This window comes from Suricata suricatta, chromosome 11 (assembly GCF_006229205.1).
Source record: "Suricata suricatta isolate VVHF042 chromosome 11, meerkat_22Aug2017_6uvM2_HiC, whole genome shotgun sequence".
Classification (NCBI taxonomy): domain Eukaryota; kingdom Metazoa; phylum Chordata; class Mammalia; order Carnivora; family Herpestidae; genus Suricata; species Suricata suricatta.
The window spans coordinates 83,581,273-83,594,524 of NC_043710.1; the positions used below are offsets into that span (position 1 = coordinate 83,581,273).

A 13,252-nucleotide genomic window follows, 5' to 3' on the forward strand; every position below is an offset into this window, starting at 1 on the left:
GAGATGAAGTTATGGATAAATGTTAGGGGAAATACTGTAAAAAAAAAAAACATTGAAAAACAAAAGCAAAGAAAATACATTAAATTGTTTGAAGCAGATGCCATAGTATTCACTGGCTACATGGAGAAAGCATTTACTCAACGATAAATTGGCCTGCTGTTCGATAAACTGTTTAATTTCTGTTTGTGTTTCCTGTCAAGGAAAATGGTTTGACAAGAATTGGACAGACATGATTAAACTAGAAAACTAAAATAGGAATGCAGATAAGAGTGCACTTAACATATTTTGAAGCTCCTGTACCTGACCCAGATGCATTATATTCTGCAGAACTGAACATTTGTATTTATCATTGAAAACCTAAGATCGTTAAGAAAATGGGCATATATGCTGTGGTGGGCTGGAGATGGACAGTTATGTTTGCCTTTTAAAAAATGGATACAGGTTGTTAACTCTGACATTTATCTCTAGAAATTTCTGAAGTGGGTTATTAAATAGATGTTTTATGAACATGCTTGGAGAGGGAAGTGGTGAGCCTCAGAAACCCATAGGTGTTCAGTGGGAATGTGCCCTGCCTTATTAGCATACTTTTTTCTTTCTTTCCTTCTTTCTTTCTTTCTTTCTTTCGTGGGATTATTAAACCATTAAATTGCATTGGTTATTAAATTGTAGGTGAATTTCCACAAGCTTTGGGCATATTCTTATAATGTCCATGTGGACAAAATGGATATAGATGGCCTGAACTATAGTACTTTTAAGTGATTGATGGCTAGTTGAGTTTCTTTAGCCCAAGATATCTAACAAACTGATGGCATCCTAGAGGGAAACTTCTAGTGATACAGCATTTTTCTCGTTCTTGTCCTGGTCAATTTTTTCATCAGTAAATTTGCAAGTAACTCTAATCTTAGAGGTATAATTAATACTCTGGATGACAAAAATAAAGTTTCAGAAGATTAGAATAATAGGTCAAAACCAATAAGATGGATTTAATAGAAATAAATATTATAAGTTAGAATTTCAGTTTTTCAGAAATTGCACAAGTACAGAAGGGCAAGACTAGGCTTAACAGAGAAGCATGTGATTTTTTTTTTTTGTTAAAGTACATATGTGGAATTAGGACCCTAGTGGACTGCAAAACTCAGTATGAGTCAGTGCTTTGATGTGTGTGCCCAAAAAACCAACACAGTCTTTGACTGTATTAATAGAAGTATAGTGTATGGATCAAGGAAGGGACTAATCCTCTACATTCTTTCATTCTTTGCTGGTCGGGGCACATCTGGAGGTTGTATTTGGCTGTGGGTACTCCATGTTAAGAGAATAAAAAGCAGCACACACCCAGAGGATAGAACCAGTAGGAGGAATGGTTCACTTCTCTCCTTCATTCTTCAGACCTTTGTTGAGTGTATTCTATGTGCTCAACTTTGAGATTACCAGAATCATGGGTCTATAACTTGTAAAAGAGACTTAGGGGAGAAATAACAGTTGAATTTAAAAATGCAAAGTATTTGTTCAGGAACTCTGCCCATTTTTAATTGGATTCCTTAGGGTGTTTTTTTGGTGTTGAGTTGTATAAGTTCTTTATGTATTTTGGATATTAACCCCTTATTGGATATACCATTTGCAAATATCTTCTCTCATTCAGTGTTGTTTTGTCGTTTTGTTGATGGTTCCCTTCTCTGTGTGCAAAACCCTTTTTATTTTGGTGTGTTACTAATAGTTTAACTTTGCTTTTATTTCTCTTATCTGAGGAGACATATCTAGACATCCATGTTTCATGGCCAGTGTCAAAGAAATGACTGTCTGTGTTTTCTTCTAGAGTTTATGGTTACAAGTCTCACATGTAAGTCTTTTTTTCTTTATAATAGTTCATTGTCAAATTGGTTTCCATATAACACCCAGTGCTTCTCCCCACAAGTGCCCCCCACCATGACCATCACCCCCTTCCTTCCTTCCTCCTCCCCCTTCAGTCCATGGTTTATTTTCAGTATTAAATAGTCTCTCATGATTTGTGTCCCTCACTCTCCCCAGCTGTCTTTCCCCCTTCCCCTCCCTATGGTCCTCTGTTAGGTTTGTCCTGTTAGACCTATGAGTACAAACATAAGGTATTTGTCCTTCTCTGACTGACTTATTTCACTTAGCATGACACCCTCGAGGTCATGTAAGTCTTTGATCCATTTAGAAAGAGATTTGATTGGTAACTTCAATACCTCCTGTTTTTTAACTCCAGAGAGAAGTAGGAACAATGACCAGAAGTTACAACGAGGCAGTTTTTGGTTGCCAATATTTAAGAAGCATCTCTAATATATTACAGTTATCCTTTTCAGGAATTAAGCAACTTCCCCCAAAGTCACATTCCTAATTGGTGGCAGAGCTAAGATGAAAGGCCAGCTTTCTGGATTCACAGACCAGAACTCTTGGCTCTGCCATGATGTTACACAGGAGATGTCTGCTCTGGGAGGAGGTGAGGGTCGGGATTGCCTGTTTCCTTCCAGCTATGAAGTTGCATGTTTCTATTATAAGTGCTCCTTTTTGGTTCTCTGTTTTCATGTGTGAATTGATTAGAGTATTTGGCATAGATAACCTCCAAGGGTAAACAGATGATTTTTTTAATTTCCTTTCTTGATTCAAAATGCTTCAGCTCGTAATGCATAATAATCTTATAGCTTTAACTTGTCCATTACTAATCAGAAACAAAGGCTGGCTAGATACAGAATTGTGGAAATCAAGGTTCTTAAATCATGGTGTTTAGGTCGTATGTAGTCTTCACTTGAAGCATGTGTTTTAAAGATGTGGATCATGATTTAAAACATGAAAGCAAAAATCAAAGAAGAAATTGTGTACACTTCCTGAGCCATTTTAGATTTCACAGTAGTCACTGGAAAAAAGAAACAGGAGTTCCTTGCCCACGAAGTTCATTTCCTCCCTATTCTTCTTCCAACACAGAGCAGGAAAGGATGGTGACCTAGATACACAGAGGGCAACAATGCTGAACTTTCTCAGACACAGCAGAGTAACCTGGGTCTGGCCAGTTCTAGGACCAAGAAGGCTACAGCTGAGAGCTGACATGGAGAAACTGTCTGTAAACAAAAGAAGGGGCCATGGCAGGAAGACAGAGGCCTGGGAAAGGAATCAGAGGGAAGAGAAGTGTTACTTTTATCAGGTGTGATATTGGCAAAAACAACTTGTTTAATGAGAAATGCCCTGGATCCACACCATCACCCTCAAGATCTCCTTTCTTTCCACCCTCTATTGGGACTACCAAATCCATGAGCAAATACTCACAGGACTGTGGGTACAGAACACAATGTTCATGGTTTATGCCATTGTAAACATTTTACAGGGCACTTGGGGGGTGGGTGGAGGTGGGGAGTGTTTCTAGGAGGCTAAAAATGTGGCTTGGGCTTCTCCCCCCATTTCTTGGAACTCCTCATTCCTCACACTATATAGAAAAAATTGTTTTTCTATTTTTAAACTTCAACCCACAGTAAGAAATACATTTTGCAACAAGACCCACTCTGAACATGATACATGCACACACACAAGTACACATCTAGTAGGTCCAGGTATGAAACCAAGGGTTCTGCTTAGATGTTTTTAAATGTCACAAACCACAGAGTTGAGTACATGGCCGCCTCTAATGCTAGTCAGCCCACAATTTGAGAAATCTTTTGCTACAGCCACCAGAATTGAAATGACTTTGAAGTGGCCCGACACATGGCAGCCAAGAGCCTAGGTCTAAGGCAGTGATTCCCAACTAGGGAAGATTTTGTCTCTCAGAAGAGATGTGACAATGACTGGAAATATTTGTGATTGTCACACAAGAGGTACCTGGGAGCACAGAAATGCTTCTAAGCATTTGATAATGTGCAGGACAGCCCTTCACACTAAGGAATTAGCCCAAAATGTTAGCAGTGCCAGAGTTGGAAAACCCAGCTCTGAAGGTAATTGAAATAATCTGACACTTCAAGTCTACTATAGATCTATTTACAATGGTAGAAGCTTTAACCTGATCTTCTTTTACTCTTTTTCTTTGAACTGTATTTGTTACATTAAAGAGTTGGAGTATAATCACCTTTGGATTGTCTACAGAGAGAGCCCAGTGGGGGGTACAAAGAACAATTCTGTTATCTTTCATTTAGTCTGTACCAAGCATTTTTTGTTAGAATATTATTACTGCTGTTAAGAATATATTTCTCTTTTTTTAATGCTTATTTATTTATTTTTGAGAGAGAGAGAGAGAGAGAGAGAAATAATACAAGCCAGGGAGCGGCGGGGGGGGGGGGGGGGGGGGGGGGGGAAGACAGAGAATCCAAAGCAGGCTCCAAGCTGTCAGCGCAGAGCCCAAATCAGGGCTTGAACTCACAAACCATGAGATAGTGATCGGAGCCAAAGTCAGACACTTAACCGAATGAGCCACCTAGGCGCCCCAGGAATATTTTCTATTTTATGACTTCACTATCTCCCCCTGTCCACCGCATTAGGCTAACTTATTCACTCAGCTGTAGTAGCTCTTAGCAGAAAAGAGAAGGGAATCTGGCTAATTAGGTTAGACATGGTCCCTTAAGCTTTCTTTCTCCCCTTACTTGTGCGAGTTGACTCTTGTTTTGATGGGAAATGACCTTGTGCTAACCTTGAGGTGTCATCTTAAGCCCTAGTATTAAACTGTCTCCTTTTTAGCTCCATCCCTCTATCTGTAGCTATTTCAGACCAGGTTCTTGCGAACACAGACTAGACTTGTACTCCCAGTGTAATGAAAAGCCCTAATCTCCACATCCTCCCTCCTTCCGTGGCTGGCATCTGAGAGAGGCTCATGAATATCTCTGTGTCAATCTGTTGTTGCTTCTTTCTCATTTTATTGGCCATTTCTGGGCCCACTAGTCAGTCTGCCGTGTGCTCTGAATCATTCAGAGATGGCCTCATAGAACAGACCTGGTTTGGCTTTTTTTCTTCTTCTGCTTTTCATTGGGTAAAAGGTAGGATGGTAGGAGGAGATATCTCTAAATCAAATAACAGAACTGGAATAGTAGTAGAAAATAAAACCAATGCTATTTGTGGCTATTCTCTCCCATATTTATTTTAGCATATTTACCTCATGCATCTTGAATTACATAAACAATAACATTTGTATTTAGTAAATGAATTCTTATAAATAATTTATAATAAATAGACTGAGAGATATGTGTTTGTGTCCACCCTGAAACTTTAGATTTCTGTTAGCATAATATAATAGTAAGTGGTACTAGTAGATTCCAGAAACTGATCCTGGAAAAGCTCCTGTGGGACACTGGACTTCAGACACATACATTCCATTCCTTTTGCTTCAAGAGAACTATAGGGGTACAGACTTCTTTTTAACTCTCCCAGTCGTCGGTTAAGAATAGTAAGACAGCATGTGGAATAGAGGTGAAGGGAACTAATAAGCTAAGGCATTAGTCTCTCTTTTAATTTTCCGGTGCTTAATTTCTTCACCTTCTCTACTCTAGCCTGGCTTCAGAGTGACCAGAGCAAGACAGGGAATCAGTAGGACTAGATAAAGCACTGTGGTGGTATGTGTGGAGCTCCACTCTGGAGAAGGATGATGGAATAAGAGGAAGAGAAAGTAGGGATGGAAATGGGAGAAGAGATAATTGGATTAAGAAATTCCTTCCTTCTTCACTGCCATTGGCTGTTGGTTCTGTGCTAGGTGTTAGGCAAGGCAAATAATACAAAATCCCTGAATCTGGTCATTTACAACTTAAGAAAGGCATTTTGTGTATTAGTAAAGCATGCCTTAGAAATTCTTCTAAAGCTCACAGATTTTTCTTTTTCTGTTTTGTCTGAGGGGCAGGGCAATTTGGGTGGTGGTAGTAATCAGCACTGGTCATTTTCTTGGTTTCAGCTTTATGATTTTTTTCCTTCTACTTTGGGATGCTCATCATTCATGACAAGATCCTATACCTCAGGAGTTCTGTGAGCATGAACGTTTCACTGCCATGCCTCTTCTCCAAAGGCTGATTGGGGCTAGGAAATGAAACTTGGCTAACCCCAGATGTCCAGGAAAAAGCCTGTTTTCTTAGCGGAAGAGAGAGAGGAGGAACCTGGGCAAGAGGAAAATCCTGAAAACGGCAAATGTTTCAATCTGCGTGGTACAAATGTGTGTGGTTAGTGCCTTTGACCTTCAAGGTATAAAGAAGCCTGAGGGTAACGGAAACCACAGCACCTTGAAGGCAGAAGCCACTTTGTTCATTATGTTCCTCTTTTTAGATGTGCAGATTGTTTTGTTTGACCAGTCTTATAGTTTCTCATGTTCCTTACATTCCTGGAAATAACTTGTTGATCAGTTCTGTGCCTCAGTGTTTATAGTGCTTGACAATTTCTTTATCAGTAGTTGACATTTACTTGGAGACCTTAGTTTTCTTTGTCAGTTCCATTTAGCTCCCATAACTTGAGTTGACTCACTGACTCATCCTGATCATCAAGGGGCTTATTTTTACTTTTCCCTACTTGGGTTCTTCCTTTCCAACATTCCCCCTTGTATACATTTATACATTCATATTTTGCCGTGTGCCAAAGTTTGTTTTGCACCCAGCTGGTATGCTTGAGTCACCAAGTCACAACAGAAGAAAACAAAAAGGACATCCTTGCCATAATACAGTTGCGCAAAGGACTGTTCCTGTTGGTGAATTAAGGTTAATTCAAACAGTCAGAATCCTATATGGTAAGACATTCCCAGAAGATGACCAAGGTCCCCAGATTTATTGTTCAGTATTCTGTTCTCAGAAGGGTTGAGCAGATGCTGAGGTAGATGCCTTTGAAGAGTGGAGTCCCAGGCATCCCTGGCCCTGGAGAACAAGAATAGGGACACACTGGCTTACGTGCAAATGGGAATGAGAGCTGAGCTAGAACTGATTCCACTCAGAAGTTTTTGGTTTAAGATTCTCCTGGCTTTTTTGGAGGACTTCAAATTTTGATTTTTCACTCCAGTGAAACCAGTTACTCAGATGAGACTCTAGTACACATCATTCACCTTAGCAGAAGTCACACAAGTATTTGTGGCCTGAGGTGAAGAACGAGTGTTGAGTCACTTGATTCCTGCGGATAATCTGATCAGGCCATTGCATCCACCTCCCTTTGCTGACCCTCTTCTATAAACAGGAACAGAAATTCTTGCTACTGGATCCTTTTCATCAGGCGTCTTAGGCTCGCTGAATGAAAAGCCCTATAAAAAGGAGATGCAACCCTAACAATATCAAATACGATCGTGATGGCTATTTTGGGCAGGAGCAGCTTTGTGCCGCTCTTGATCTCCATCGGTGTCTGCCAGTCCTGCCCTGCCATTACCTTTCAGACTTCCTATTCTTAGAATCATTTGTGAGCCCTGGGCTTGGGGGATTGCAGCCCCCAAGGCTGGAATGCCTAGCTTGAGTGGAATGCAGACTGTCTGGCAGAGTGGAGGTTAAATAAAGTTTGCCTTGGCAGCCCCCTCTGCTCTTGGATGGGCGACAAGTAACTCGGGTATAGGAGCAATGGCGTGAGCTGCCATGTGGTTCAGGACCAAATAGAGTAGAAGTGGTTGATGGTCCATCCATTACAGTCACAGTCTTGTCAGGCTCAGCCCTGCTCCATACTACGGAGACTTGGCAGGCTTAACCTTCAGCTAGTAACCATATCGTTCCGAGAAAATACAGGAACAAATAAAGAATAAGGGCTAAATGCCTGCAGGAACCGCAGATTTAATATCTTTGCCCCCTCTGAGTTATTGCCTCATTTTTGAATGTGAGATAAAGGGGACATTTTCATTATAGTAAAAACAATTGCTGGTCAGTCAGCAGGCCTTTCTTGAGCACCAGGGCACTTTTAAAAGTATAAGACATACAGAAATCTTGTGGTGCTTATAATTTAGTTGGAAAAGTAAAGCTCTAAACACATGAGAAAATAATTTATATTCCAGAGTAAAATATTAGTTCCAGATCTGTGCTGTAGAACTAAGTACTGAAGAAAGTCTAAGAGGAGAGAGAGCACTCCTAGCTGCAATGGTCCAGAAGAATTTTGTGGAGGAGGTGGAGTTAAGCAGGTCTTGCCAGGATGGCAGACTTGTACTGGAAAGAAGAGGCCTTGTCAGTCATCGGACTGTTAGGAGCAAAAGTTGGATGGATGTGGGACACGCTTAGAACAGCTCATGCATGGGTCCATGAGGAGCAGCTGGATATGGACAGGGTGGCAAAGGAGAGGGATTTATATAAAATCACCAAACCCTTAGCTGGAAAGGCAGTGTGTGCACATTGCCGAGAAGTGACAGAGCTTCCGACTAGAGGACAGTTGGAAAGCTCCAGCCCTGCCAGATACTCGTGTCCTCCTAGTGCTCTATTCTGCGCAACCCTTGGTACAACATGTAGTTCCTAGTGGACACACAGTAAATAATGGCAGTATTATTAGTATTGCTCATCTTCAATGTCTGTGGTCCCAAGTTGTTGAATTGCCTTGGTTTCACTTGTGAGAGTTGCCACTACTTTCGCTTTGTTCTGTGCTGATTGCTCACATGATTCATGCCTTGCTGCAGTCGTTCCTTCAGTTTTATATGACCATTCTTCTCTCTTACATTACAGGTGGCTGGAGGTGCAAGTGGCTAATCTAACATGTCCACAACGCTGGGTGCAGTACCTCCGACTTCTTCAGGAGTCCATCTGGCCTGGTGGGGTTCTGCCTAAGTATCCACGGCCTGTAAGGACTCAGGAGCAGAAAGTGGCTGCTGAAAAACAGGCTTTGCAGAGCCTGATGGGAATCCTGCCAGGTAATTGGACGATGAGATTGGTTATACTGATAATTATTCCTTTCCCATCTGGCTTTGCCACTGTTACCCCACACCCTTCCCCATTTTTAAAAGGGCTTTAATGTGGGTGGGCTGTTGACCCACCATTCCTCAGGCTAATAGGTAAATGATCAGAGCTGCAATTCTTTTATCCCTCGTTCAAGTGATGCTGAGGGAATGGAAAGGATCACTAAGACCACACCATAAATAGTAGGTGAGAATCCTGCAGATCCTTAGGGTAATAACAGCTCTGCCTACACCACAGAGCCAGGTCTCAGAACTATTCCCACCAGATGAAGACCTCAGGTCCCGTGCCAACTCATGGTTTTTGGACCAGGGACAAAAATGATATGTCCTCTAGAAGCTCAGCCTTCATAAATTTGGGTCATTGAATAAAGTACATGGTTATTAGCAATGAATAAAAACAAACAAGAGGATTTTTTTTTCTTTACTTTCTACAGACTTTTAGAAGGCAGGGAAGGCAGTTTGTTGCCTATGGCTGTGCTGTGGTAATCAGGGTACGGTAGTGAACTCTTAAATCTTAAAACAATTTTATATACTCTTATTAACGTCTACTCTCCACCCTAAACTGTTACATCAGAAGTACCTGCACTTTAGGGGGCCTGGATGGCTCAGTAGGTTGAGTGTCTGACTCATGATTTTGGCTCAAGTTATGATCCCAAGGTCGTGGGACCGAGCACGTCAGGCTGCATGCTGAGAGTGGAGCCTGCTTAATATTCTCTCTCTCTCTCTCTCTCTGCCCTTCCCCTGCTTGTACATGCCCTCTATCTCTCCCTCTTCCTGTCTCTCTCTTAAAAGAAAAAAATCCTACACTCTACTGACAGGTTACAGAATTATTTCTTGAGGCCCATTCGTATTTAAACAGTTAAGAAACATTTCTAAGCTTTTCCCTGTTATAGTTTGACTATGTGGTTCAGAAGTTTGCCAGAAATACCTAGTTTGAATACAGATAGCAGATATCATGAGATAAACTCCTTAGGATCTAATGCTTCAATGGTAGCACTGAAACCACATGTTTTTTCCACTTCAGATATTGTCGTAGAAATCCTTGGGGTGAACAAATGCCAGCTGAGCTGGAGTCTGGTCTTGGAGTCACTACAGGAACCCATCATCAACAGGTAGGCTGAAAGGCATCTGTATACTCAGCATCACCCCAGCTGAAGCCATCTCTGGTCTCAGAGGTGTCCATGGTTTCTAAGTGCACAACCCACACTGAGAAGAATGGAATTGCAGTCACTATCTGCTTTGGGCCCTGCCCGCAGGGTGTGATGTCCAGATCCACACACATTAAGGAAAACCCACACTGACAGCCTCTGAGCCGTGTTGGACCAGCCGCTGTTTGCATTTAGAAAATGCAGGCCCCCGTGTGAGCTACTGAAAATGCCCTGTCACTCTCCAGTCTTATTCAGTGTGCTTAAAGGTTCTTTCAACACTTGCCAGCCCCTGTAAACAGCATGAGAGCATCCCCTGTCCTGTACACTACAGGTCATATAATGATTTTCTGCTCTACGGTCAAGGCTTCAAGCAAAGCTGAATAGTATTAAAATCAGGAATTGTCTTTGCTTAATATGAAGCAGCTAAGATAATGAGGTTGGGCTCTGATAAAGGGACCAGGAATACTGGGTGAACACTCCTAGAATAATCCAGAAGAGGTGGGAATTTTCCTGGTTGGTGCCTTGGGATATAGTGCTTCTGAAAAGTATTCAGAACTTCCAATCCTTTTTCAAACCCTGTCCCAAAGCAGACTGCATCAATTAACTCTCACTGCTCCTGGGCCCTGGCTTTTGCTTCATTGCCTGTAGGTTACCTGTAGATCTGTAATGATTAATTATGAGAAATCATTATAGTCAGAAGCTCTGAAAATTTTCAGTTGATGTCACAAAGATTTTCCCTCCCTCACAGTTTTTCAGAGCAGTGCCGACGTGCAACTGCAGCTATATTAATAAGTGTGGAATTTTTTAAAATCTAGTCTCAAGTTCTATCTCCACCTCTCTTGGGGTCATAACCTTTATTCAGCAAACTTTTATTTCATGGTGGAGGCTTCATCAAGCTATTGAAATTTAGAGTTCACTAAGGATATCAGCAATGGGCAAGGAGGGGAAGGGAAAATAAATGTCATAAACAGGGATCTGGTGTCTGTTGACTGAGCCAGACCCTCCTCTAAGTTGTTTTGTCCATTTGTTTCAGGCACTTGATTTACTGCCTTTGGGACATCATCCTGGAATTCTTGGATCTCAGTGCCTCTGTTGAGGAGTCTACCATCACCACCTCTGCCTCAGATACCCCAGGCAACCCCAGGAGAACGGGCGTCTCCCCTTAGCCATAGGTTATTCTCATTCTTTGAAGGCTAGGAAAGGAGAATTGCTCTCCCACCGCACCCCCAGTCAGGAAACCTCTGCCCCCTGAATCTGGGCTGTAGCTCAGAAGGCCTGGGGTCCCAGGGGCACACTTTCTCCCCCAACTGTGCTACATTTTTAGCAGATGATGGGGGAAATATGTACCAATCGCATGTGTATCCATTTCCTTACCTTTTTTGTGATGTTTGGATTGTTGCTGGTGGAAAAGGAATCTGTGAGGTAGAAGAATGAGCCCCTTTTGCCTCTCCTTTGCCCTCCTTCCTAAGTTTGTTTGCTGGGAGCCTGGCCCTGTGCATACACGTTCCTAATCCACTAACACAAATTGTAAGGTAGACCAAGAGAAAACTGATAATCAGATTTCTTGGAGAAGTAGACAATCTTCTAGAGCTCTCTGTTCCCGCCAAGAAACTGAAAATTCATTCAGACCACTCTTGAAGGCCAGATCCTCTGAGTTCTATCTAGTTTCCCAACAATTCCAAAGAAAGGGAAAACATTTCTCTAGGGACTTTTTGCTAATTGGCTATTTCCCAACACATTAGTCCTAGGGAGGATGTCATTGAAGGCTGCTTCCCTGGGTGGCTACACTTTGCCTGTTCAGAAGACTTCAAAGCGAACTGCCAAAGCTTCCAGGGAGATCCACCCCACCCTCCACACCCTTTCCTGAAAGGGAGTTGCATCTCAGATTTTATTTATTAGCTTTCCTCCTAACCCCTCTCCAAGAGTTGAGTTTTGGTCTTTGTGACTTTCTGTCTTCCTTCAGCAGAATCATATGGCAAGTTGCTTAGTCAGCCCAGTGCTTCCAAAGGGAAGGGAAAGGCTTGTTCCTGCTCTGTGCCTGGGAATGTGCCCGAGGAGGAGGGAACCCAGCGGGGCACCGGGCTTCTCTTTTCCCAGGTCTCTAGCAGGGGACTGTTAACTTGAACCGATAATAGCAAACCTGCAGGGAACTGATTACCCACAAAAAGCTTTTTACTTCCTGTTCTTTAAGGATCTGGTTATAATTAGTCTTTAGGGACACTTGAAGATGGAGGCAAAAGTACTATATCAGACACTCTATGGTGTCTTAGAAGAATGGAGTAATTAGGACAAATTGTTGGTAGGAAAGAGGCAGAAAGTCACAAGGGAAGTACTCCACATTAAGTGCACGTGAGTAGCTGACAGGGTCCAAAGGGGTCACCAGGAGATCCTTGCCCCCCCTTATCCCTTTAGCTTTGCACTTGCCTGTTAGAGCCCTGCTGTCACTGAATTGTGGATCCTCCCATTTGGAAGGGGATACTGGGATAAGAAAGCAATGAGATGGATCTAGAACAAGTGTCAGGTTCCCTTCGACTCTGAAGTAGATGATGTGCACACAATTAAAGTGGTTTATGGGAGAAAGTTGTGCAGTCTTTTCTTTTTTCTTTTTTTTTTTATTCTTTTGTTTTTAACCCCTTGGGAGGCTTTTACCTATAAAATGCATTCTGCTGTAATCAGGAGGCTTTAGTAGGCTCTTATTGCCTAAGGACAAGTAGGTGAATGAGATCTTGTCACATGGCACCTCTAACCTTAAAATTTGATTGTTAGAGCCACTTTATGGCTCCAAAACTTCTTTCACCCTGGACACTTACAGGCAGAAGGAACTCAGCATTTCTAGCTTTAGTAATTACATATTTGCAGGATGGCTGGGGGTCCAGCCTCACACATTGAAGCAGATCCTTCACCTTTTTCAGCTGTAGGGCCAGGATGCTCTTCGGGGTAGGTGCAGGTGGCCAGGTCATTTCTCTCCTACTTTACCCTCACAGGTACTTAACCACCTGTATTGCTTTGAATCTCTGCTACTAGTTCTGGCTCAGATGTCACACAAAGTCAGTGCATAAGCTGACACATCATAAAATCCCTGTGGCTGTAACATCGAAGGAATCTTTTGACACTTCCAGCACAAAGAAAACTTCCCTTGTATTTCATTTTACATAAGAAATTCCACCTCTGTTGTCCATGTCCCAAAACATAAATTGTCCTCAGACCCTCCTACCCAGAAGGGAAATAATTGAGATCACCAAGGAAATAATCAAAGCCCATCTGATCTTGAAATAACCTGTAAGTTTGGGTA

The 13,252-nt window shown here is 42.1% G+C and overlaps 1 protein-coding gene across 2 annotated transcripts in view; it reads left to right on the top strand.

Moving 5' to 3' along the window:
- Nucleotides 1-12,540, top strand: part of SNX19 (sorting nexin 19) — a 40,475-nt gene extending 27,935 nt beyond the window's left edge. Inside the window, exons 9-11 of one of the 2 annotated variants that reach the window (XM_029956588.1) lie at nt 8,583-8,767; nt 9,837-9,924; nt 10,994-12,540. In XM_029956588.1, the coding sequence (XP_029812448.1) occupies nt 8,583-8,767; nt 9,837-9,924; nt 10,994-11,126 (406 nt within the window). In that variant the 3' untranslated portion in view covers nt 11,127-12,540. The remainder of the gene's footprint in view (nt 1-8,582; nt 8,768-9,836; nt 9,925-10,993) is intronic. The other variant, XM_029956589.1, reaches the window with a different exon arrangement.
- Nucleotides 12,541-13,252: the final 712 nt, after the last annotated feature.